At 46.1% G+C, this 26828-nt stretch overlaps 2 protein-coding genes across 2 annotated transcripts; one reads left to right on the top strand and one right to left on the bottom strand.

Annotated features, from left to right (window-relative positions):
* The first annotated feature begins 8377 nt into the window (after window positions 1-8377).
* LOC148866230 (uncharacterized) lies at window positions 8378-8902 on the top strand. Its single transcript, XM_088976424.1, has one exon. It carries the CDS (start codon window positions 8378-8380, stop codon window positions 8900-8902), a length of 525 nt encoding a protein of 174 aa, XP_088832550.1.
* A 16185-nt stretch (window positions 8903-25087) lies between these two features.
* On the bottom strand, window positions 25088-25831 carry LOC148866229 (uncharacterized). Its single transcript, XM_088976423.1, has one exon. It carries the CDS (start codon window positions 25829-25831, stop codon window positions 25088-25090), a length of 744 nt encoding a protein of 247 aa, XP_088832549.1.
* Between the last annotated feature and the right edge of the window lie 997 nt (window positions 25832-26828).

Below are 26828 nucleotides of genomic sequence, written 5' to 3'. Positions count from 1 at the left end.
GTTTGCTATTGCTTTCTTGTTCTTTTAATTTTAGTTTTTTTATTTTCCCACTCAGTTATATTATTCCTTCGGCTAAGAGATTATTGATTTGCTCTCTGTGGGATTTGACCTAGTACCACTTTTACTGTAAATATTTTATTGTGGAACTAGTATTAATTCTGCTCTTCATATAAAGTCTTTAGACTATCCAATATATCCTTAGACTCTTCGATCTTATCAAATTGTCACTGTATCAGATTGTCCAAAGATGCTATAATATAACACTGGGCAATAGAGTTTTTCTTTTCCCATTCTTGATACTCTCTTCTTCGAGCCTCAGAAGCCCTGTCACCCGGACGATCTGGAGCAGGGTTCTTAGCAATTTTGTCTAATTTTTTGGATGTCAGAACATTGATAAGGTTTCAGAACCAGTCAGCATAATTAGGGCCTTTGAGTTTGTTATCATTCAACAATTTGGTGAAGTTTCCATTTGCCATTTCTGGTAAAGGCAAGGCAGATTTGTAAGTCCACAACCTAATTGATTTGCAAAGATATGGCTTTTAATCTATGTTCCATTTCCATTTTGGGCATCTCTGAGATTCCCTTCAATCTCATTGACGAAGACAGTTGTGTCTCTGGAAATGTGGAAAACCAAATGGGGTGCATGGAGCCAACTGTTTCAGCTACAAAACCCCACTACCTTCTATGAAGGACCTCATCCACTCATCTTATGAGCTTTTCCTTTGGCCTCTGTCAGACAAGGTTCATAACCATTTTAGGTTAAACATTTAATGCCAAGGTACCGTGAGAGAGTCTTTCATTTTAGGATAGGCCCCTCTCACATCAGTATGTGATGCCCCTATCATCTCATGAAGCAATCCAGCCAATTGCATTAGTAGATGGATAGCCCAATTTTATGCTGCATCTCCACCCACCATTACAGCCAACCTTCATACTAATGGTGGAAGGCCTTTAGAGAGTTTCATCATACGAATCTCCCTATCACATGCACTTATATTTTCAGGAGAGAATGACTAATTATGCCCTAGTTTAATTTTAGTCAAACCAATGTGGCTCCTAGTGGCTTTCATAAAGCCAGATTTAGATGGGCCATTAACGGCTAGGGTTCTGCACGGTTCCTCTTGGGGAGGAAGCTGGTGTGGGGCCCATCATGTAGGGAGATCATCCAATGATCTTAAGGACACCATGGCAATGATGTGCATTCATCCATCGTGTGCGAAAGAGCCACTACCGAATCAGCATGGGCCAAGTGCTTATAGCCCATGAACGTAGGACACCACACATCCATACACCACATGCATGAAATCCATAATTGATCCAATCAATTAAATAACTGTAGAACCCATAAATAAAGCCTATTTAAATCCATAATATTACCAATTAATTTCATATAGGTATATAGGCTGAACTGCAAAGAGTAGTTCGGCCCATATAGCATTTATGCCGAATTGGGCTAAAGCAATTTTAACAGATTAAAACTGGGTTTTATAGATGTGGGCCGAATTGCATCTTGCAATTAACCATCAATCCCTCAGCCCATATAGGAAATTTTAGGGCTAAGTACAGCCCACATCAATCCATAGGTTCGGTTCAAGCTGGTTTGAATGGGTCTAGGGTTTGATCTTTAATTCAAGATTCATTTCAAGAAGATGATCTGAAATTAAATAACTGATACATGACAATCAAGAATTAGTAAGAGGGTTGTTTGTAAGACTGCTACCATGCAAAACAAAGATCAATTTGCTGTATGCAGTTTTCAAAACTGTAAATCACAGATCGCTGAACCCAAATCTGCTAAATTTTTCTCTTTTGCACTTTCTACTTCATCTTTGAATGAAATAAAAATAGAAAACCTAATTTTTCTATTAATATTACATCATATTCGAATTCTTATACTTTCTGTCTAAAATTAAAAAAAAATAAAATTAATTACAGTCCAAGAATGAATAGAAGAAATCACAGATTTCTTGGGCCAATAAAAGAATTTGATCTCCACCATATGAATAGCCCAAAATCCAAGAAAAATATATAGAACAATTCTAAATATAAATCAGATTAATAAAGATTTAATTTCAGATCATTTGCCCAAAAACTAGGAACCGATTTCCCAGAAAAATGCTAACTAGGCAAATTGATTAGAATGCCTTCTGTCCATTTGTGCAGATTTAGATCTGGTTCAATTCGGTTCAAGATTTGAACCTGGCTCTGATACCATTGAGGGGATGAGAGATCAATCATATGGATGGCCAAACCCTATAGGAAGGTTGGGTGAAATTTCAAACATTTCTCTCTCCCATTTGGGAAACGCAATCCCTATTTTAGAAAACTGCATTTTCAAGGATCAATCTTGAACCATACCAGACGATCTAAAATCAAAAGGGAGGAGCGGGATATACCTGACAAAAAGTAACAGTAACTCCAATGAAACTGTTCATGCCCAAGGAGATAACCAAAACCCACTTCCACTAAAGATGACATAGTGTGTGGTGAAGTAGGATTAGCAAGATGGCTCTTCAGCAAGAACCGAATTCTTCAGCAAGAATAGAGTAGAAGGCTGGTGAACACAACTTCAGATTGCTTCTTCTACCAAGAAGCAATACCAAGAACAATTCTTGATCACTCCCATAAGTGGAAATCGAACTGGGTAGGGGCAGCAAGAACAAGGAAGAACTCTACAGATTGTTGTGATATGTCTGGTGTGTTTTTCTCATATCCGCCCTGCTCTCTTATTTATAGCCTTAAAGAGACAACCTCCTAATCTGATTAGGAGTTTTTTAATCCAAATCTTTATTTGGATCTGGACACTTTAAGTGATAAGGATAATCCCTTATCTTATCTGCAGTTCAAGATCAACTTAATCCTAATCAAATTAAGAGATTCCTGATCCAAATCTTTATTTGGATATGGACTCTTTAAGTGGATAAGACTTATCCTCTTATACTTATCTACTGATCCAAACCGAGATCTGCCCCTATTTAATTAATCTAACTAACCTAGTTTGAAATTGGGCTTTAGGCCCATTATGTTTATGTGCTCAATTAACCTCTTAACATGCTGCCCAGTTGGTTCTCTTTGTATGGCGTGGGACCCAAACATTGATCTACACATTAGCCACATGGGTTCAGCCCAGCCTTTGTTACAAAGCCTGGCCGAATTCACTATAGGGCATAGTGAACCCTTGAGTCGATCACCATAGGCTCTTAATGGGCCCAACATTTACACTAAATGGTCCTTGGGTCCAGCCACCTTATAAAAACCCAAGGACTATAGGTAGATGCAAGATTAGCCCATCAGGTATTACCCTCAATGGTCTTACACTTAACCTCTCAGCCCATAATGATCAAACATTACCTGACAAGAGAGGACCTCTTTCTCGGCTGCAAGGAATAGTGCTGCACTCTCTACTCATGTGGATCCCAAGAATTAAAACCTTTTGCAAAATATTTTGAAACCATAATATATATATATACATACATATATATATATGTATATCTCTATATAAATATATTTTACAAAAACAAATTTCAACAGTTGAAATCAACTACCGGTAGTTTAGGTTTCCATCAGAGAGAGTGCATCCCCGATCATTCACTTAGTCCGACAAAGGGGCTGATCTTGTCACTATGATCACCCACTCAAATGAATTCTTGAACTGTCCCAACATACCTAGGTTTTGACCCCCTCTAAGGATCTCACTGATTGACATATCAAAGATAGCCCGATCCGACACCAAGTGCAGTACCATAATCGAGTATAGGGGTCAAGTGTAACATTCTAGTTTTGCCCATCTATCTCCAAGGTCCATGGAAATACTGGAATTTTGGTCTGATTCAGGGTTTCAAGAAAGCCCACACTACATGTACCTCAGGTCTCATCCTGGCAATTGAGACAAGCCACCCCAACCAACTTGGCGGTACATCAGTGTCAGCCTTGGTAGGATAAATCTCCCCAGATCTATCCAACGGCTGTGAAGATTCTAAACTAACACGAGTCTCATAAGTGTCATAAGTGTCTAGTTTAAGGGTATTACACAGAAACACACCACCATGACATGAATCAATTATTTACTTTGTTCATTTACAATAAATGTCAAAAGGTACATCAATCTGATTGGAGCTAAGGGCATAACTATCCAACAATAGGATTATCCCCTTTGTCAAACAAAGTGAATGATTGGGGAAATGCACTCTCTCTGATGGAAACCTAAATTGTCGGCAATGGATTTCAAATGTGTTTGACATTTGGTGTTGCAAAATATATTTATATAGATATATACTTATATATTATGGTTTCAAATTGTTTGAAAAAGGTTTTAATTCCCGGGATCCATGTGAGTAGAGAGTGCAGCACTATACCTTGCAACTGAGAGGTTAAGGGCTGAGAGGTTAAGTGTAAGACCATTGAGGGTTATACCTGAGGCTAATCTTGCATCTGCCCATAGTCCTTGGGCTTTCATAAGATGGCTGGACCAAATGACCATTTAGTGTAAATGTTGGGCCCATTAAGAACCCATGGTGATGGACTTAGGGGTTCACTGTATTCAATAGTGAATTCAATCAGGCCTTGTAACAGACGCTAGGCTGAACCAATGTGGCTGATGTGTAGATTAATGATAGTGTCCCATATCGTACGAAGAGAGTCAAGCTAGCCAACATTAAAAGGAAGTGAGCCTAAAAGCTTAGTAGACCTAAAGCCCATTTCGAATTGGGTTAATTGGATTAATTAAATAGGGGTGAATCTGGGTATGGATCAGTAGATAAGGATAAGAGGATAACTCTTACCCACTTAAAGAGTCTAGATCCAAATAGAGATTTGGATCAGGGAACTCTCCTAATTTGATTAGGAATAGTTGATCTTGATCTGCAGATAAGATAAGGGATAATCTTTATCACTTAAAGAGTTCAAATCTAAATCAAGATTTGGATCAAGAGACACCTAACCAGATTAGGAGATCATCTCTTTAAGGCTATAAATAGAGAGCATGGTGGATCTGAAAATTTACACAATACAGAAGACAACTCAGTTTGACTATTTCTGCCTTCAATTCTTTCTCTCCCTGCTCTTGCCACCCTACCCTATTCGATCTTTATTTCTTGGAACTAATCAAGATTTGATCTTGATATTGTTTCTGGCTAGAAGAAACAATTCTGAAGTTGTGCTCACTACCCCATTCGATTCTTGTTGAAGAATCGCATGTTCTTGGTGAAGAACTTCCTGCTGATCCTGCCTCAACCTAAGCTGTGTCATCTTCAGCAGAGGGAGGATTTGGTAGACTCTTTGGGCAGAAACACTTGCATTGGGAGGAGCATTTTTTGTGTGGATTCCGTATCAGGTAGGCCTCTCCCTAATCTTGGTTTTAGATTTGGTTCGATTTGTTTACAAGAACGAACATTGAAAATGTAGTTTTCTAAATTGGGAATACGATTCTCAGATGGGAATAAAGAAATTTTTAAAATTTTGCCCAACCTTCCTGTAGGGTTCGGCCATCTATATGATGGATCTCCCATCCCTTCACATAGATCTGAAGTTCAGGCCCATAAAGCAACCACAGAGGATCTTTAAACTAGAAATAGCCTTAAAGATTAAAGAAGAAGTTTAGTGACTCTTAAAAGTAGGGTTCATAAAACCCATAACGCACCCTCAGTGGTTAGACAATATAGTGCTAGTGAAGAAGAAGAAGAACGGGCAGCTCAGGTTAGTACTTTTAGCTTTGTTACCTAACCCATCCCAACCTCATCGCAGGTGTTGTGTCAATTTTAGGGATCTTAATAAATCCTGCCCCAAGGATGAGTTTCCCCTATTGAGCATGGAAGTTTTGATAGACTCGACAGTGGGGAATCAGATCTTCTCATTCTTAGATGCCTATAGTGGGTACAACCAAATCTTCATGGACCCTACAGATGCACCTCTTACATCCTTTAGGACACCAATTGGAAATTTCTGCTATAAGATGATGTCCTTTGGCTTGAAGAACATCGGGGCAACATATCAAAGGGCAATGATGAGTGTCTTCCACGACATGATGCACAAGGAAATCAAGTGTTATGTGGATGATATAGTGGTCAAAGAAAAAAGGCGGGAAGACCATCCTGATGTGTTGAGGAAAGTTTTTAGTCAATGTAGAACTTTCAACTTGAACCTAAATCTGCTTAAATGTGCTTTCAGAGTACAATCTGGGATGTTCTTGGGATACAGAGTGGACCAAACAGGGATCCATCCAGATGAAAGCAATCTTAGACCTCCTAGGAAAAGTCTCTTACCTTAGGAAGTTCATCCCTAGTCTAGCACACGCAGTGACACCACTGATGAAGCTAGTAAAGAAGTCCATAGAATTCAAGTGGATGGGAGCACCTGAAAATGTTCAAGCAATAAAAAAGTACCCTGGCCAAGGCCCGAACCATGTTGCCACCCAAAAGTGAACGAGAATTTGAGATATACATCGCATTAGGTTAGGAAGCAATAGGAGTCGAACGTCCAATATACTATGCTAGTAGAACCCTCAAACTAGATGAGAAGAATTATATCCACATGGAACAGTAGTGCCTTGCACCAGTGTTTGCTATACAGAAGTTCAGATACTACATCTTGGATCAAAAGGTGAGACTCATCGCAAGGAGTGACCCAATAAGGTTCTTTATGGATAGACCTCCCCTCTCCGTTAGACTTGTCAAATGGATGATGTAGCTGAATGAGTATACCCAGCCTAGGGCCATTAAGTGTCAAGCAGCGGTAGACCTTTTGGTCGCCTTTCCCCAAATAATGACTTTCCCATATCAGAAGAAATCCCTGAAGACATACCCATGATCATAGTAGATGAAGGAAAAGAACGGATTTTAACTTTTGATGGGAGTATCACCAGTACCTTAGCCAGTGCCAGAGTCACCTAGACTTCGCCCGGTGGTCACACCTCCGCTTACTTATTCAAACTCCAATTCTCCTGTTCCCATAACATAACTGAATATGAAGCCTTAGTTCTGGGCTTGATCAAAGCAATAGAGTTTGGAGCCAAGAAGATCAGAGTGATGGCCGACTCTAAATTGATAATTGGCCAGCTTGATGGAAGCACGACAGTGAAAGAGTTGACAATCCTGCCATGTAGAACCTTGATCCAGAGACTAATTCATGACCTGGAAATAGATTTTGAACACCAAAATAGAGCCAAAAACAGGTTTGCTGACACACTAGCTATGCTAGGGTCAAAAATACAATCCAGCAATGACCTAATCGAGATCACTATCCAAGTAGTCAACAAACCATCAACTGTTACATTGAAGGACTGGGTGGAAAAGGAAGATGAAGTCACAGCAAATGATTGGAGGCATGATATCATTGGAAAGCTAAGCAGCCCGACGATAGGGATGTAGGATAGCAGGATGGTTCTGAGGTTCCAACTAGTGAATGGGATATTATACCATCAACTAGTAGATGGGATTTTTACGAGGTATTTAGGTTTGAGAGAAGCAAAGACAATCCTGAATGAAACTCACAAAAATCACTATGGAGACACTAGCAGCACTCTGTATAGGAAACTACAAAGGTGAGGATACTACTGGCATGCGATGAAGTCAGACGCTACTAGGATACAACACAATTGTGAAAGGTGTATATGGAGGTCAATGGGAGAGAAAGCTAGGTCATAGTTGAGAAAGATTGGAGGAGCATGTACATAAGTTATTTAGAAGACAACACACTATTGATAGACCTAGTGATGAGAAGGAAGCTCCTAAGCAAAGCCGAGCGATTTTGTCTCCATGAAGGAGTATTATATAAGAAATCCCATGTCGGAAAACCTCTACAATGCTTAGCCGGTGAAGAGATTGAGGAAGTGCTAGAAACAGCCCATAATTCTAAGCCTGCCCCACACCAAGGACAATTGGCCCTATATAGCCACATTCTACACCTATGTTTCTACTGGTCCACCATGATGGAAGACACTCAAAAACATGTGTGCAAATGTCATAAGTGCCAAATACATGCTAAAAGGATACACAAACCTACCAACAGTCTTCTTCCTATCATCACGCCTTAGCCTTTTCATACTTGGGGCATAGATCTCATAAGCAAAACCCACCCCCCTTCTAGAGGATATTGTTTCATCATAGTGGCCATAGACTACTTCACCAAATGGGTAGAGGTTGTACCCTTATGGAGGATTTATGCAGAAAACATAGCAAACTTCCTTAAGCAACATATAGTTCACCGGTTTGGAGTCCCGATGAGGATTTTAATAGACAATGGCCTCTCCATCAAGAACCAAGAAGTCTGGGACCTTCTAGGGTAGTATGGTGCAAGATTGGGAACGTCCACGACGTATTACCCACAAGGAAATAGCCAAGAAGAAGCCACCAATAAGACCCTAATGAGAATTTTGAGCAAAATGGTGGTCGATAACCAAAAGGACTGGTCAGAGAAGCTATCAAAAACCCTCTGGGCTTATTGCACCACTATTAGGAAAAGTGCACAAGCGATACCTTATTCACTAGTGTACGGCCAGGAAGCAGTGCCACCAACAGAGATACGGGTGGTGTCCACTTGTGTAGCCTTTGTAATAGGGAAAAGGTTCAAGCTAGAAGACATGGATCAACTCCTCATAGAAAAATTGGACGATATCGATGAAAGTAGAGAAAAGGCACTACAAAGGCAAATCAAATACAAACAAGCCTTATCCACAAACTTTAATAGATTACTGAAACTCAAGAATTTTAGCGAAGGAGACAAGGTGCTCAAGGCATCACTCCATGTCAGGCTAGGCAAGTCAGCAAGAAAATTTGCTCCAATGTGGGAAGGTCCATGTATGATCAAAGAGGCTCACTCATCTGGCTACTATGTATTGCAAACCACAGATACAGGAGAAGAGGATGAAACAATAAATGGCTACTGGTTGAAACCTTACTTTGAGTAATATTATACGAGATGTAATGCTACTATCTCATGTATTTGTTTCAAAGATATTATACAAGTATTCTTTCTTTATTTAGCATTCTCATGATATTGTATTTTGTTTACAAATAAATATGATGAGTTTCTTATGCATATGTTAATTGTTGTAACTCTGCAATAAAGTCTTTGCTTTTTCTCAATTCCGACAATAAAGTCTTGATGTAATCATACACATAATCAATTGGTAACTACTTATTGCTACAGTGCTTTGATCAACATAACTTGTGTACTGACCCTTGATGATATCTCTCGTATTTCCTTGTCTCCTGGCAATGCCAAGATTGCACTAAAATCCCCTAGTAACCCTAGGAAGGCCCTATTCTAGCAGGTGCACTCTTACATACCCTGGTCCACCCAAGATGTCGCATGCTCCATGCGAAGGCCCTATTCCTGAAGGTGCGCTCTTACATACCTTGGTCTATCAGGATGCCGCATGCTCCATGCGAAGGCCTTGTTCCTGAAGGTGCGCTCTTACATACCTTGGTCCATCAGGATGCCGCATGCTCCATGCGAAGGCCCTATTCTAACAAGTGTGCTCACACATACCCTGGTCCGCCAGGATGCTGCATGCTCCATGCGAAGGCCCTGTTCCGACAAGTGTGCTCACACATACCTTGGTCCGCCAGGATGCCGCATGCTCCATGCGAAGTCTCTATTCTTGCAGGTGCGCTCACACATACCCTAGTCTGCCAGGATGTCACATGCTCCATGCAAAGGCCCTGTTCCAACAGGTGCACTCTTACATACCCTGGTCCACCAAGATGCCGCATGCTCCACACGAAGGCCCTGTTCTGGCAGGTGCACTTTTACATGCCTTGGTCTGCCTAGGATGTCACATGCTCCATGCAAAGGCCCTAGCAACCCCAAGCGCGCTTACATCACCTCGTAACTCCATGCTTGCATTTAGATTCCTTGGAAACCCTAGGAAGGCCCTAGGGGACTTCGCCAACATCAGGTACGATTATTCTTTCTCAATGTAGATACTTGTAAACACAATGACCCAAAAAGGGAAACAAACTTAAATCAGCTCATGTACAGACGACGGCTATAGTGGTGCAATGACTTAACCCAACTGTTGATATCTTACTTGCGATAAAATCGCAGGATTAGTGTCCTTATGCGATGATCAATACACTAACCTATGAGGTCACAATGAAACTCTAACTTACACTAATTATTTATACTGGTTGAACCCCAATTGGTAGTGTTTCTGATGGTAAAATAACACTATTCATCTTTATCAGACAATCAACGATAAGGCTTATTGTGCCTGGACCAACAATGCAAATACGGAGTGCCTTTCATCGTTAGTGGACACTTGCAACTTTTCTTTCTCAATGATGTTCAACACTCATGATGAGACTCCAAAATAAGAGGCACATACGATTTAGTGGTTTGGAATTAAAGACCACCTACACCCACAATTTGTCTCAAATTTTCATGCAAATCACTATGCGATGAAGTTTTATCACAAAATCGAGATTTTTTCTCTCCTAATGACGAAGTTATCTTATAAGTCATGACAGAAGCCCTCTTATATGGAAGCTGATGGAGCACAATCCAGTCGGTCTTAGCTGTCAATGATTTTGCCTCTGAGCTGGAGCGATGGGGAGCCTGAAACGGGAAAGATGAGGGAACTCCAAGGGGAACCCGGTGAGATAACTCCGAAGCTCAAGTTAGTATTCTCTCAAAGGCAAAGTATAGACCAGATGGCGCAAAGTTCACATACCTTGTTGTTGGGGGTAGGGGGCCTTTTATAATAACTTCGCGCACTCGCTCCGAAGCCCTTGTTAGGTCGGCTATGATTACCCTTGCATCTGTCAGTTCGGGTGTCGCCTTTCTGCTAGGACAGAACCGTCACTGCCTTTTATCGGAACCGTCTCTCTAACTAGAGATGGTGGTGTCAGGAGGCGATGGCAGGTGGTTGTTTGGAGTGCATCCGTCAAACGTCAGATCCCAAGTCAGTCAGGTGTGCCGCCCTTGGGTACGGACTTCCTCGGTGTTAGACATAGTACGGTTTGTTTGGTTTTGGTGCCCTAAGGGCGATGTGGTGGAGTGGTGAGCAAGGTGAAATCTTGAGTTCGGAGGTATGTCCTGTATTGCTATAGGGCAGGTCAGTTCGGCGAGGTGTATCCCGAACTATTATAAAGCATGCTAGTTTGGCGAGGCGTATCCCGAACTGTTATAAAGTAGGCCAGTTTGGCGAGGTGTATCCTGAACTGTTATAAGGCAGGCTAGTTTGGATTACTGTCTAGTTTGGGACCAAGGGTGAGTTCGGTCCCCTAGTAGGGAGTTCAGACCACTGGTTTCTCCCTTTGGTGCTCGCGCCTTAGGGGTGATTTTGTGCCAAGCTGTTGCCTTTGCCACGTGTTGCGTAACTGTGAGGTCGGGCCAAATCTTCCTTCATCAATTGTCCCCCACTCCTCGTGCCAAGGGTCTTGCCCTGGCGCAGGGAGTTTTGCAAGGTGTTATGTGGATTTGTCCCATTCTTTGAATCTTGACTGCGCGAGGTGCTTTGCTAGGGTTCTCCGATTTTCTGGAGCGTCCAAAAAGGCGGGGGCCATGCCTACTGCTTTTGACGAACGTGGCAACGTGCGTTTATTTTAAATTTCAAAAAATCATGCCACTAGGATGTGACAGCAGATCTTTTAATTTTGAAAATAGCGCGCCACTGCCATTTTGAGGAGACGTGCGCTGGCAGTTGTCAGTTGCAGAGATGGGTGCGGTGTGCTGTCAGTTTCCAAAAGATGTGCGCTGGCACGTCGTCGGTTTCAAAAAGGCATGCGCTGACGTTTTGCTCTTTTCGGAAAGACATGCACCAATGACGTCTCGATCTCAGGGGACACTCGGTCAGTGTGAATGCGGGCCATCGGATTTGGCTTTGATCTGCACTGTGGTTCTTGGTTACTGTAGCTATAAATAGTAGGGGACCCCAGTTGATTTGTCACTTCTGCAGTTTGCTTCTTGAGCTCGCATCCAACTTTTCAGCTCGCGTCCAGGCCTTTCAGTTCACGTCTATGCCTGTTACTTCGCCTTCAAGGTTTTTGGGTTGTTCCAGTCTCCGCAGTCTTCAAAACTTTCTTCTAGTGAGTACCTTCCTGAATCCACCTCTTCTCCTCGATGTCTAGCTTTGATAGCTCAGACGATTCTTCAAGTAGGATTGATGTAGGTTCTACAAACCGAGCCGTATCCCCCGGCTGTTTTAGTGATCCTGAGGTGGAACTTGAGGATGACTTCGAACCCGTAGGCCGAGCCGCTTCGAGAAGTTTGGCGTCTACCTCTCGTCGAGGTCGGATGCTAGACAGGTTTGGTCCTTCAACCATGACCCCCGAGGGGCTCCAATCTCTACTTATTTCTTACAACCTGCCTGGGGGTATACCTATTTCATTCCTTCGGGTAGTTTTCCTTGGGAACACGGTCCTGATGAAATCGTGATTTTTCAAGAGCAGCTTGCTGCGGGGCTGTGACTGCCTTTTCACCCACTTCTTGTCGAGGTCATAAACCACTTCGGCGTCACCATTGGCCAGCTTCATCCGAACTATATTCGGAACCTAGTGGGGACAGTCTCCCTCTTTTGTGAACAGAACTTCCCTTTAGACTTGGAGATATTCTCCTCTATCTTGATGCTCAAGAAACAAGCGGGTTCTCTTCTTGGGGGAAGACGGGCGTATTACCTTTCTCCTCGCCCGGGCTTTAAGATTTTGCACGAACTTCCTAATAAGGCCCCAGCGTGGAAGCGGGATTACTTCGGGGTGCGAAGTGCACAAGGGTGGCCCTTTTAGACCGGATGGGGTGAGGCCGCTCCTGATTCTGGTGTCACTCTCGATAAAGAGACGGTGAAGGGCCTCCGACAATGGGCACAGCAAGGTTTAAAGTGCCATCAGTACTTAACGGAGGCCAAGCTTATTGCGGCCAGCCTGAGTTCGGGTAGGTTTCTAGCTCAGAGGTTTCTTGTTTGCTATGTTCCTTTGTTTTTTCTGATGTCAAACTCTTTTCTGCAGGTGTGATGGACGTAGAGAGGACTCGTGGGGGGTGCCTGTTCCAAGGTATGAAGAGGAGGAAGCGGGTTTCCAAGCGAACTCATACCGAATTGCCCCCAGATGAGGAGCCTCAAGTTCCAGGCCACACACCGGAGGATCTGCCCAGGGAGCCCGAGGTGGCTCCGCATGAAGCGGCTGGGGTGCCTTACGCTGAGACCACTCACACGGGTGCTCCGGCCTACTCCAGTGCTCCTGCTCACTTTGGGTCCGCTCATACGCGGGCTGGGCCCTCGGGTTCGGGAGCTCAAAGGGAGTTCAGGAATGTGTTGACGTCGAGCTACGCTCTTCAGAAGAGTGGGGAGGCTACTTTCCCTGAGGAGATCGCGGCATGGACCGATCTTCCTTTGAATCAGGTCGCCTGCCATGCCGTAACTCATGCTATGGTGGTAGGTCAGATTTCGTCTACCTTCTTCATTTGCTATCCTTCTTGCTGTTGTCGCTCACTTGTTTCTTTTGGTAGGTGAATTCTTCTATTCGCGCCTTAGCAGCTCAGGTGGAGAGGAGCTCGCGATAGGCGCGAGCTGCTAAGGCGGCCAATCATGCTGCTGAAGAGGCTTTCCATGCCGCCGAGGTGAATACCCGAGCTGCTGAGGTGGGCGCTTATGCTGCCGAAGAGGCTGCTCGCATCGCCATGGCCAGGCAGGCGATGTCTCAGCGGGATGCCGAGGCCATGGGGGTAGTCATCAAGCACATGGCGGACTTGAGGTTGGACCTGCAGCATCAGGTCGAATATCTTCAGGAGGACATCAGGGAGAAAACACAGATCTTTTCCCAAGGTATTGAAGATGCCAAGAAGAAGGTCGTTGAAGACTACATTGCCTCTCCGCATTTTGACGACCTGATGGTGGATTCTTACAGAAGGGGATTCAAGCTGAGCCGGTGGATGATCCAGAACACGTACCCCGACCTTGAGGTTAGTGCCATATCCACTTCGTGTATAACTCAGGAGATGGCCAATGCCGCCGATGGTGAGTTGGACTCTGAAGGCGAGGCAGGGCCTTCTGGTGTTGTTGAAGTGCCTTCTGATGGGGAAGAAGTAGCTCTGGGTATGTAAAAATTTTTATTTTTGAAGTGCCTTCTGATGGCCAATGTACTCTCCTTTTTCTTGCAACAGAATAGACAATCTTTTCGCTTAAAGTGTACTTTTTCCCGAATTGATTTTTTGTCGAACTGATAATATGCCAATCTGTTTCTTGTCTGGGTTATTGTACTCACGCGACCTGTTTCGGCCCTAAGGCTCCTGTAGCGAACTAATTTTTTTGTCGAGCTGATAATATGCCCGACTTTTCTTTGCTTGCTTACGTCGAGGTTCCTCTTGTTGGCTCTGCGTCATGGCCCAAAGGCCCTTGTAGCAATTTTGTCCACTTTGCTTGGCGGTTTATAAGTAGTATCGCCTTAAGTTAACAATGTTCCATGCTCGGGGTACTTGTTTGCCTTCTAATGTTTTGAGCTCGTATACCCCTCTGAGCGCTCTCTTTACTTTATAGAGCCCTTCCCAGTTTGGTCCAAGTTTGCCCACGCCGGGTTCGGGCACCATAATCTTACGAAGGACCAGCTCGCCAACCCGGAAGCTTCGCTGCTTTACTCTGGCATTGTAGTACTGAGCTACCTACTACTGGTAGGCCACTATTCGGATGTGTGCAAGGTCCCTTACCTCATCCAATAGGTCAAGGTTCGTATGTAACTCATCTCCGTTTGTCTGATCGCCATATGTTTCTGGTCGCAATGTTGTTACTTCGATTTCCGCTGGGATTACTGCTTCAGTGCCGTAGGTGAGGTTGAAGGGGGTTTCTCCCGTGACAGTTTTTTCTGTAGTTCGGTCAGCCCATAAAACACTTGGTAGCTCTTCGGCCCACAATCCCTTAGCTTGATCTAGACGTGCTTTCAGTCTGTGCAGGATGGCTATATTCATCACTTGCGTCTGACCATTTTCCTGCGGGTGCACGACTGGTGTGAAGTTCTGTCGAATCCCCATGTTCTGCCATCACTCTTGGAACTTGATATCCTCGAATTGCTTGCCGTTGTCGGAGATTAGTAACTGAGGTAACCCGAAATGACATACTATGTTCTTCCAAAAGAAGTTTTGTATGTTTCAGGCCGTAACTGTTGCTAGAGTTTCAGCTTCTATCCACTTTGTGAAGTAATCTACTGCCACAACAAGGAATTTTCTCCCACCTGTTGTTGGCGAGAATGGCCCTAGGAGGTCGATGCCCCATTGTGCAAAGGGCCATGGGCTAGCGAGGTATTTGAGGTTGAAAGCAGGTTGATGGTGGATATTGGCGTGCTTCTGACACTTGTCGCATTTTTTGACGAGCTCAATAGCTTCTGCCTTCATCGTTGGCTAGTGGTATCCTTGTCAAAGTGCTTTTTGGGTGAGTGCTCTGCCCTCCAAGCGTCCGCCGCACAGACCTTCATGAGTGTCGCGGAGTACAAACTTGGCTTCGGCAGGTCGCAGGCAACGCAAGTAGGGGAGCGTGTAGGACCGTTGGTACAACCGTTCGTCAATTATGACATATTTGGCTACCTGGCGCTACACCCTCTTGGCCGCATTGCGGTCTGCAGGGAGGGTTTCATCTAGCAAGAAGCTCGCGAGTGGGTCGATCCAGCTCGGCTCTGCTTCGAGGACAGGAGCAACCTCCTCTGCCCCACCGAGAATACTAGGCCGAGGCAAGTCCTCTATGTACACGATTCTCATGTTGTTGTGACTTGTGTTGGCTAACCGAGACAGAGCATCAGCCTTAGTGTTCTCTGACCTCGAGATTTGCCTGATGAAGTGTGACTGGAAGTTGAGCAGGGCCTCTTTTACTTTCGCCAAGTATGCGGTCATGGAGAGCTCGTGTGCTTCATACTCGCCCGTAACCTGGTTGACCACGAGCTAGGAATCGCTGCAAATGACCAAGTGCTTTGCTCTTACCTTTTGCGCTAGGTTCAGCTCGGCTATTAGTGCTTCGTATTCTGCCTCATTGTTAGATGTCACGAACTAACAGCGTAGTGCATATTCCAATTTTGTGCCGCCCGGGCCGCATAAGACTATTTCAGCCCCGCTGCATTGCTGATTCGAGGAACTATCTACGTGAAGGATCCAGGACTCCTCATCCCAGTTCGCGTTTGGCCTGACAAGGAGAGAAGCCACACTAGCTGCTACTTCACGGGGTTCAGACTCTATTGGCCTGGGAGCTCTGGGTTCACCCGAACTGGGGACCTCGGACTCAACCTGTTGAGGGGATTCGAGGCTAAAAGTGCACTTGGCGATAAAATCTGCTAAGGCTTGAGCCTTAATTGCAGTCCATGATTTGTACTAGAGATCGTACTTGCTGAGTTCGATGGCCCACTTCATCAACCGACCGGAGACCTCGGGCTTCAGCAAGACTTGTCTTAGGGGTTTGTCGGTTAAGACGACGACGGTGTGAGCTTGGAAGTACGGGCAGAGTTTTCGAGCTGAAATCACCATTGCTTACGCTATTTTTTTTATCTGCAGGTATCTCGTCTCTGCTCCTTGCAGAATTTTACTAACGTGATAGACGGGTCGCTAGACCTGATCTACTTCCTTTACTAGTACCGAACTAACCACCTCATTGCTCTCCGAGAGGTACAGTTCTAAGATCTCGCCCTCCTCGAGTCTGGCTAAGGTTGGCATAGTGGCGAGGTAGGTTTTTAGCTCGTCGAATGTGAGCTGGCAATCTCGGGTCCATTCGAACCCTTTGCCTTTGATTGCCTTAAAGAAAGGCAGGCAGCGGTCTGCCGATTTGGACATGAAGCAGCTCAGAGCGGCTATGCGGTCGTTTAGCCTTTGAACTTCTTTTACTTTCCGGGGTGGTCTCATATCAAGGATGGCCTTTATTTTGTCCGAGTTGGCCTCAATACCGCACCGGTTGACAATGTACCCTAGAAACTTACCCGAGGTGACACCGAAGACACACTTGTTTGGGTTTAGTCTCATTTTATACTGACACTGAATTTGGAAGATAGAATCCAAGTCTTTTATTAATTCCTGCGAGAACTGTGTTTTGACGACCATGTTGTCTACATAACATTCTATTTTTGTGCCGATTAAGGGCCGAAAAAGTTTATTTACAAGTCTTTGAAAGGTCGCCCCAGCATTCTTTAGCCTGAAGGGCATGACCTTGTAACAGTACAGGCCAAACTCGGTAATGAAGCTGGTTTTTTCTTCATCGGACTGGTCCATCTTGATTTGGTTGTAGCCTGAGTATGCGTCTAGGAAGCTTAGCAGCTCATGTCCCGAGGTCGCGTCCACTAGGCGGTCAATTCGGGGCAGGGGGAAGCAGTCTTTTGGGCAAGCTTGGTTTAGGTCGGTGTAGTCGACACACATGCGCCACTTGCCATTAGCTTTTTTCACCAGCACTGGTTTGGCTACCCAGCTCGGGTAATGAACTTCCCTTATGAAGTCCATTGCGAGGAGCTTTTCGACTTCTTCGTCGACTGCCCTCTAGTGCTCCAGGGCTAAGTTGAGTTTCTTTTGTCTAATGGGTCTGACTACAGGGTCAGTGTTAAGTTTGTGAGTTATAAGGCCAGGGTCAATACCGGGCATATCCGTCGCGGACCATGCAAAAATATCTAAATTTTGAAGTAAGAAACTCACCAGTTCAGTTCGCAAAGGGTCCTTGACAGAAGCACAGATCTGTAGTGTTCACACCGAATCTGTAGCCGAGGTCGGGACTGCAATTGTTTCCTCAGTGGGTGAAGCTCGTTCCTCGCCCTACTCCGCAGGCCGCTCTAGTTCGAGGTCGTCGGCTACCTTGGTTTTTCCCTTTAGGGCAGCAACATAGCATTTGCGGGACTCAAGTTGGTCGCCCCGTGCTACCCCCACACCGAAGTCCGTGGGGAACTTCATTGCCAAATAATATAGGTGGAGACCACTGCATGCAGAATATGCGTAATTGGTCGCCCTATTATGGCGTTGTATGGGGAGGAGGTCGTGACCACCAAGAAATCGTGGTTGAGTCTTACCGTGCATGGCCATGTGCCAACTTCCACAGGTACTATTATTTTCCCTAGGGGCCTGACTTCCTCTCCGCTGAAGCCCACTAGAGGAGTGTGCGCGGGTTTCAACTCGCTTTTCTGCAACTGTAATTGGTTGAACGCCGATTTGAATAGGATGACCGCCGAACTGCCTGAATCCACAAGTACGCGTCGAACTTCAAAGTCGTTGATCCTTTGCTTTATAACAAGCACGTCGTCGTGGGGGTAGTGAACACCTCGCGCGTCGTCTTTCGTAAAAAAGATCGATTCTTCTGTCTTCGGCCTCTTGGGAGGGTTCTGCTTCTCTCGGGCTGCTTTGCGAACTGATGTCCGTGCTACTGCGGAAGTGCATCCTGCCACCACCAAACTGCCCACTATCACGTGGATGGTTCCCCGGACTGGCCTCTCTTCTGGGGGAGGTCGCTGCAAGGCTTCGGTCGGTCTGCTGCTCGACTTGGGTACATCCTTCCCATGTTCCCCTTGCCGACCTGCTTTATTACTATTCTCATAATGTACAAAATTTCTCAAGTACCCGCGACAGATGAGTCCCTCTATCTCGTCGCAGAGATTATTACATTGCTCGGTACTATGACCGTGATCTTTATGAAAACTACAGTATAGATTTTTGTCTCTTTCGTTTGGGTTGCTCTTTAGGCGAGGTGGCCACTTTACGTAGGGGGCATCCTTGATCCTCATCAAGATCTCAGTCCGCCTTGTGTTCAGCGGCGTGTAATCCGTCTGAACTGCTAAGGGAGCTCGGGACGGCTGGCTTGGCTTTGCCTCTCGGTTCTGGCTTCTTTTGTCGCCGGGGTTGGAGGGCTCGCCTTCTCTTTTTCTTTTTTCAACCCCGTCTTCGGCTCTCTGGTTGATCTCTTCCTCTGTTCTCATAAACTTGTCCGCAAGCTTGAGGAAGTCGGCTACGGTTGCTAGTTGGCTGGTCACCATGTGCCATTTGAATTCTTTGTGCATCACCCCTCTTTTGGCCGTAGCGAGCTGTACCGCGGGGTCTAACCGAGGGATCTGCAAGCATGCTTCATTGAACCGCTTGATGTAGCTCCGGATGGGTTCTCCCTCTCTTTGGATTACCCTGAAGATACTTTCCTCGATTCTGGGGCACCTTTTGCTAGTAACAAAGTGGGCGGTGAAGATCTACACGAACTGTGCCCAGCTTCTTAATGACCCGGAAGCTAGGTTCCGGTACCAGGTGCGGACCACCCCTCTGAAGGTGGTGGTGAAGGCCACGCACATGCATGACTCGCTGGCCCTAGCGAGGTGCATTTGCGACTGGAATGCATCGACGTGGTCGTTGGTGTCAAAGGACCCATCATACTTGTCCATAGATGGAAGTTTGAAGTCTCTGGGCAAGGGGACTGCCAGAAGTTCCATTGACAGGGGGAAGGAACTGAGAGAATTGGGACGGTTTTTACCTCGCCCGAGCTCGTCTCTTCCTTGCCTCTGAGCTCGGGTAAGAAACGGGTAGTAGTTCGACGACTTCGCCGGCGCCTTCTTGGAGTGGGCCTGGTGCTGGTGCTGCTGGCCTCTGTGTTGCCGAGCTCGATGGGCCCGGAATGCTGGCCTACTGCTAAGGCGCTGAATCGGTTCTCCGTGAGTGGGAACTCGTGCCTAGAGCGCCGAGGTGACTTTGTGGGCGAGGTTCCTGACCCACCCGCGAGCTGCGAGGTAGGGTGATCTTTCTTTGCTTTCGGCCTGGGAATGAGACCTGGCTATTTGGGGGGTTCTGGGGTCGGGAAGCTTCTCCTTGGTGAGGTCGTCCACCTTCAGGGGAGGCCTTGACCAGCTTCAAAACAGGGTGCCGGGGGGGAGCAGTGGCTGGTTTAAGGGTAGCTGGAAGAACTATTGCTGATAATGGTGTTGGGAGAGGTGGTGCAGTACTTGGTGTTGCTGGAGTTGGTGCTACTGGAATTGTTGCATTTGGGCCTGCATTGCCTGCATGCATTGCATTAGATCATCCAGTTGGTTCTGGCGGGTTGCCAGTGGGACAGCAGTTGGTTCCGCGAAGTTCGTTTCAGTGGGGAGTGGAAGATGGATGTTCAACGAAGGAGGGTTCAGGGGCACCACTGCTTGTGGCACATTCAAACTGGGGATCCCATCCACTGAAAGAGGGATGGTGAACTGCCCAATGCACACTGCTAGAACATGGAGTTGCTCTCCGGTAGTGACTATTTCTGTTCCACATCCGACACTGTTGGAGGAGGCCATGGGTGTGGGAGTTTTTGAAAGAAGGGTAGGTAAGAGAGATTTAGAGGGAGGCTTTTAGAAGCTTTCCCATAGATGGCGCCAATTGATGGAGCGCAATTCGGTCGGTCTTAGCTGTCAACGATTTCGCCTCTGAGCTAGAGCGACGGGGAGCCTGAAACGGGAAAGATGAGGGAACTCTGGGGGGAACCCGGTGAGATAACTCCGAAGCTCAAGTTAGTATTCTCTCAAAGGCAAAGTATAGACTAGATGGCACAAAGTTCACATACCTTGTTGTTGGGGGTAGGGGGCCTTCTATAATCACTTCGCGCACTCACTCCAAAGCCCTTGTCAGGTCGGGTATGATTACCCTTGCATTTGTCAGTTCGGGTGTCGTCTTTTCTGCTGGGACAGAACCGTCACTGCCTTTTGTTGGAACCATCTCTCTAACTGGAGATGGCGGTGTTAGAAGGCGATGGCAGGTGGCCGTTTGGAGTGTGACCGTCAAGCGTCAGATCCCAAGTCAATTAGGTGCGCCGCCCTTGGGTACGGACTTCCTCGATGTTAGGCATAGTACGATTTGTTTGGTTTTGGTGCCTTGAGGGCGATGTGGTGAGCGAAGCGAAGTCTTGAGTTCGGAGGTATGTCCTGTATTGCTATAGGGCATGTCAGTTCGGCGAGGTGTATCCCGAATTGTTATAAAGCAGGCCAGTTCGGCGAGGTGTATCCCGAACTGTTATAAAGCATGTCAGTTCGGCGAGGTGTATCCCGAATTGTTATAAGGCAGGCCAGTTCGGATTACTGTCTGGTTTGGGGCCAAGGGTGAGTTCGGGCCCCTAGTAGGGAGTTCGGACCCCTAGTAGGGAGTTCGGACCGTTGTTTCTCCCTTTGGTGCTCGCGCCTTAGGCGTGCTTTTGTGCCGAGTTGTTACTTTTGCCACGTATTGCATAACTGTGAATTCGGGCCAAATCTTCCTTCATCAAAATCTCTATAGGAAAAACTTATCTTTCTATGACATGATAATTATCTACTTATGTACACAACATTGCTTGGGACAACTCCTTCGCAACTGGTAGTATCTCGGACTTTGGAAGAACGACAAAAATTGACGGGTACCCAATTTCAATGTTTGAAATCGATTAAATCCAATATTACCTAACAACCTACGAAGTGCCTTCAAACATAAGGCTGACGCAAGTAATTACCTGTTTCTTAACAACGATTTAACACTTGCGCTGAACCCCAAACTAAGGAGCACTTGCACACCTTAGTAAGTCCCAAAGGACGCTTCAGCGACATCAAATAATAAAGGGCTCAGCCTCGAGCACCGATCATAACACCAATGCAGGGACTTAGGCACAATGATATTTGTCTTGGGAAGAAGTACTTCCACGTGGAGAAGTCTAATTTTCATCCTTAGGTGCATATTAAGATGTTTTCATTATATTGACCTAACCTTATTGTAGTTTAGTAGGTGCTTGTTCACGATGGAGGTTCGCAAAGAAACAATCAATTGCAGTTGACACGATTCGCGATAATACATTGCAATTCTAATTCTGAATACTCTCACCATGGTAATTGTGCTAGACCTACAACTCAGAATCTCATCTAACATATCTCGATATGTACGACGCGATAATGTTTTCGATTTTCAGGATGGCGGGGCCCGATGTTAACATACATATAACATATTTTGGGAGTTGGTCCTTTATCTATCAGTCCGGGATTAATTTTTAAACAGTACTCATGTCCACATCCATTCGCGTTTGCAACAAAAAGTTGAAAAACACACAACTCTCAGAACTTCCTCACACCATTTTGATACACTCAAGTTATCTAACAAGAGGGAGAAAGATCTAGAATAAGGAGAAGAGAGAGAGAGAGAGTTTGTTTGTAGAAAAGCCAATGCCAACTGCATTCATTCAGGTTATATTTATAGCCTTATGGTGCTACAAATTGGGAGTAGAAATAGGAACTACTGCCCCTTAATCTTAGGAGCTTATCAACAAAAAAACAGAATGCACTTATCTAGGAAACAGAATGCACTTATCTAGGAACAGAAATTGAAGACTTATCTAATGCACTTATCTAGGAAACAGAATGCTCTTATCTAGGAGCAGAATTGAAGACTTATCTATTCTAACAGAATTAAAACTGAATGGATAAGGCTTATCCCAACTAAGAGCTAACATGACCGGGTCTTCTGCTGCTATCCACTTTGACCGGGTCTTCGGCTGCTGCATGCATGCACGTATCATTCTCCTCCCCCCTAAAGGACCCTTGTCCGCAAGGAAGTCGGGATAAGCTTTTCTGAAGCGCCATTCATTCTCCCAGGTTGCATCCTCAGCTGGTGCCCCAATCCATTTGACCAAGACTTCGGATTTTGGGCGGTATTTGCCCTTGTGAATAATACGGCGATCCAGGATTGCTTCTGGTTGGGGTAGGATGGTCGAAGTATCCGAGATTGGAGGAAGCTGAGTGGAAGTAGGGGTGATGGGTCTCAAGTGCTTCCGCAGCAAACTGACATGAAACACATTGTGGATTTGAGAGCCGGGGGGCAAGGCTAAGCGGTAGGCTACTGGACCAATCTTCTCAATGATTGGGTACGGCCCAAAATAACGTGGGGCGAGCTTCATGGAACGCCGAAACGCCACCGAGGTCTGCCGGTAAGGCTGTAGCTTCACATACACGAAGTCACCTGCTACGAACGAAACTTCTCGTCGGTGCTGGTCCACTTGACATTTCATCCGGTTCCGGGCTACCTGGAGGTTATGTTGTAGCTCGCGTAGGATGATGTCCCGGTCACGCAAGTATTCGTCAACTGCCCCTACTCGAGCTGTACCCGGTACATAGGTCAGGAGACTAGGGGGTGGGATTCCGTAGACTGCTTCGAAGGGTGTCATTTTGGTGGAAGAGTGAGTGGAGGTGTTGTAGCTGTATTCTGCCCAAGGAACCCACTCTACCCATTTTCGCGGCTGGTCACCTGCAAAGCACCGCAGATATTGCTCCAACATCCGGTTAACAACTTCGGTTTGCCCATCGGTTTGGGGGTGGTAACTGGAGCTCATACACAATTTTGCCCCATGCATCTGAAAAAGTGTCTGCCAGAATGAGCTGATGAATACCTTGTCACGGTCGCTAACAATGGATGTTGGTACTCCGTGTAGGCGGACAACGTTGGCAACAAATGCCTTCGCAACTGTGGTGGCAGTGAATGGGTGTTTTAAGGGAATGAAGTGGGCATATTTTGTCAACCGATCCACAATTACCATGATAACCGTGTACCCATTGGAGGAAGGCAATCCTTCGATGAAGTCCATGGAGATGTCTGTCCACATTTGAGTAGGAATTGGTAATGGCTGAAGCAATCTCGTTGGTCTCATGCAATCTGTTTTGAAGCACTGACATACGTCACATTGTTGCAAGAACTCCTTCACCGTCCGACGCATGTGGGGCCAAAGGAAGCTGTGCTTGATGCGAGAGAGGGTCTTATGAAACCCAAAGTGTCCCCCTACAGGGGATGAGTGGCAGTCCGCCACCACCTTTGAAATCAAGGTGGAGGTGGGGCTCAAATAAATCTTGTCCCCCTTGAACCATACCCCATCCCGTTGAAGCAACTTGTGGGAGGGTCGCGTTTTCATCAATTCCCCATAAAAGGTGTCTTGTTTGACCTCTTCTTGTAGCGTCGGCCACCAGTTAGCGTGTGGTATAGAGATGGAAAGAAACTGAAATTCAGCCATACGTGACAAGGAATCCGCACCTTGGTTCTCAGCCCCTTTTTTATACTCGATCTCATAGCCGTAGCCCAGTATCTTTGGCAGCCACCGCGTTTGTGCCGGCGTGGTTATCCTCTGCTCGAGTAAATATTTAAGACTTTTTTGGTCGGTGCGGACTGTGAATGGTTTCCCAAGCAGATATGGGCGCCATTTCTTAACGGCTTTGACAATAGCTAACATCTCCTTCTCATAGGTGGATAATGCCAAAGCTGAACCTTTCAATGCTTCACTGAAGTAGGCCACCGGTCGGTTTTGCTGGATGAGGATGGCGCCAATCCCGGTTCCACTCGCATCGCATTCAATCACAAACCGTTGGGAGAAATCTGGTAGACGTAGGATTGGCGGTGAAGTGAGTGCCTTCTTCAATTGCTGAAAGGCCAGCTCTGCTGCCTCGTTCCATTGAAATCCCCTTTTGGTCAACAGTTGGGTTAAGGGAGCTGCAATGCTTCCGAAGTCGCGGATGAACTTCCGGTAATATCCTGCTAACCCGAGGAAGCCACGGACCCCCTTTGCTGATGTCGGTGTAGGCCATGCGAGAACAGCTTGTATTTTGGCTGGATCAATGGACACGCCTTGTTCTGAAATCACATGACCCAAGTACTCGACCTGCGAAACCCCAATTTGACATTTTGACATTTTTGCAAATAATTTGTTAGAGGATAATACAGTTAGAACAACTCTCAAATGAGATAGGTGGTCTTCCCATGATTTAGAATAAACCAGAATGTCGTCGAAGAAGACCAAAATAAATTTCCGGAGGTATGGGCGGAAGAGGTCGTTCATGAGGCTTTGAAAAGTTGCAGGTGCATTCGTCAAGCCGAACGGCATCACTAAGAACTCGTAATGCCCTTCATGTGTTCGGAAAGCCGTTTTAGGAACGTCTTCTTCTTGCACTCGAATCTGATGGTATCCCGACCGTAGATCTAGTTTGGAGTAAAATTTGGTGCCGTAGAGCTCATCTAATAATTCATCAATCACGGGAATGGGATACTTGTTTTTAATAGTGATTTCGTTCAGTGCTCGGTAATCCACGCAAAACCACCAAGCTCCATCAGCCTTCTTCACTAGAAAAACCGGCGATGAGAATGGGCTATTGCTTGGTCTCATCAGCCATGTCTGCAAAAGCTCCTTCACCATCTTCTCTATTTCGGTCTTCTAGTAATACGGGTATCGATATGGCCTCACACTCACCGGTCCTTTGTCGGGAAGCAGTGCAATCTGGTGGTCATGTGGTCGTTTAGGAGGCAGGCTTGTGGGCGGCTCAAACACATGGGAAAATTCAGTGAGAAGGTGGTCCATCTCGGGTGGAAGAAAACCTGGTTGGCCGCTGCTATGTGAAGGAACTATTTGAAAAAAAAATCCCGTACCTTGTAACTCATTGCATTCCTTGTTGGTTAAGGCTTCGATGCTGGCTCGTCCCAATCCTTGGAAGGTGCAAGAGAGTCCCTCCTTTTTGAACGTCAAGGTTAGTTGTTTGTAATCCATCTCGACGGGTCCAAGCGTCTCTAGCCACTGTACTCCCAACACCAACTGGCATGCTGCGACGGGAAAAACATAATAGTCAGCGGTAACGGGGTGTCCTTGAATGGCGAGGGTGAGAGATCGGCACTGCCCCATACACTCGATCTTTTCACGGTTGGCCACCATAACTTGAAATTTCTTGTCTCGGTTCACTGGCAACCCGAGCTTGGAGACGATGGCTTGGTCAATGAAGTTGTGGGTGCTGCCGCCATCAATTAATACGGTCACGTTCTTGTTTTTCAGTTTCCCAAGAACACGTATGGTTTGCGGGTGCTCAGCTCCTGCAATAGCGTGGAAGGAGATTTCAGGGATGGCTTCTTGGTTTTCCTCCTCTGATTCGACAGTCTCCGCGTCCGCCGGTTCCGGATCCTCAATCATGAACAGTTGTGGACGTGCACAACGGTGGCCGGAGGTGAACTTCTCATCATAGTAGTAACACAGCCCCTTCTCACGACGTTCTCACGCCTCCTGGTTGGTGAGTCACCGGAATGTTGAGGAAGGAGCACTGGAAACCTGGTTCGCGCGCGAGCTTGGTGGAGGCCCAAGTACACCGGCCATGGGGTTGGGCGACGCCTTCTGGGTTGTCATGGTTGATGGGGATCGAATCGGTTGGCTAGCTCTCCGCTGTAAGTGATTTCGTTCCTCAATTAACCGGGCCACTCCAATCGCCTCTATCAAAGTTTGAGGCTGCTTGATCTTCACATCTAAACGAACGTCATCACGAAGTCCTGCAATGAAACAGCCAATGAGAAAGCTCTCGGGCAGGCCGTCAACTTGGTGAGAGAGACTCTCGAAGGCTTCTTGATAAGCCGTCACAGTGGTGGTTTGCTTTAGGCGGGTTAATGCCTCTTATGGGTCCTCGTAGTCGGTGGGGCCGAACCGTTGTAACACCGCTTTGGAGAGTTCTTCCCATGTGAGCGGTCCGTGATGCTTGGTCAACCACCTGTGCCACTATAAGGCGATGCCTTCCAAATGGAAGGAAGCTAGCTACACCTGTTGGTCCGGAACAATATTTGAAATTCAAAATACTGCTCCGCCTTGTAAATCCAACCGCTCGGATCATCCCCATTAAATTTTGGGAATGACAGCTTGACGTGTTGATGAGGGTGGTCATGGGTGGAGCTTGAACGGGAAGTATGGGGCTGTGAGGATTCTTCATGGGCGAAGGGGTTGGTCTCGGGAGTGGTATTGGGAGTGGTTCGTGAGGCTCGAAGGGCTTGGAGTTCAGTTAACACTGCTTGCAAGACAGTGTTCATTTGGTCGAAGCTCGACTCATGTCGTGCTAAGGTTTCATTGACCTCATTGTGGAACTCCGCATTCGTCTTTCCACGGGTGTCCATGGTCGAACCGGCTCTGATACCAATGATACGCTCAA

This window comes from Nelumbo lutea, chromosome 3, assembly GCF_056320005.1.
Source record: "Nelumbo lutea isolate HS-2025 chromosome 3, American lotus-T2T, whole genome shotgun sequence".
In the NCBI taxonomy this organism is placed as follows: Eukaryota; Viridiplantae; Streptophyta; class Magnoliopsida; order Proteales; family Nelumbonaceae; genus Nelumbo; species Nelumbo lutea.
Note: the sequence above shows the minus strand (reverse complement) of the source record. Positions and strands in the feature narration are given on the sequence as shown.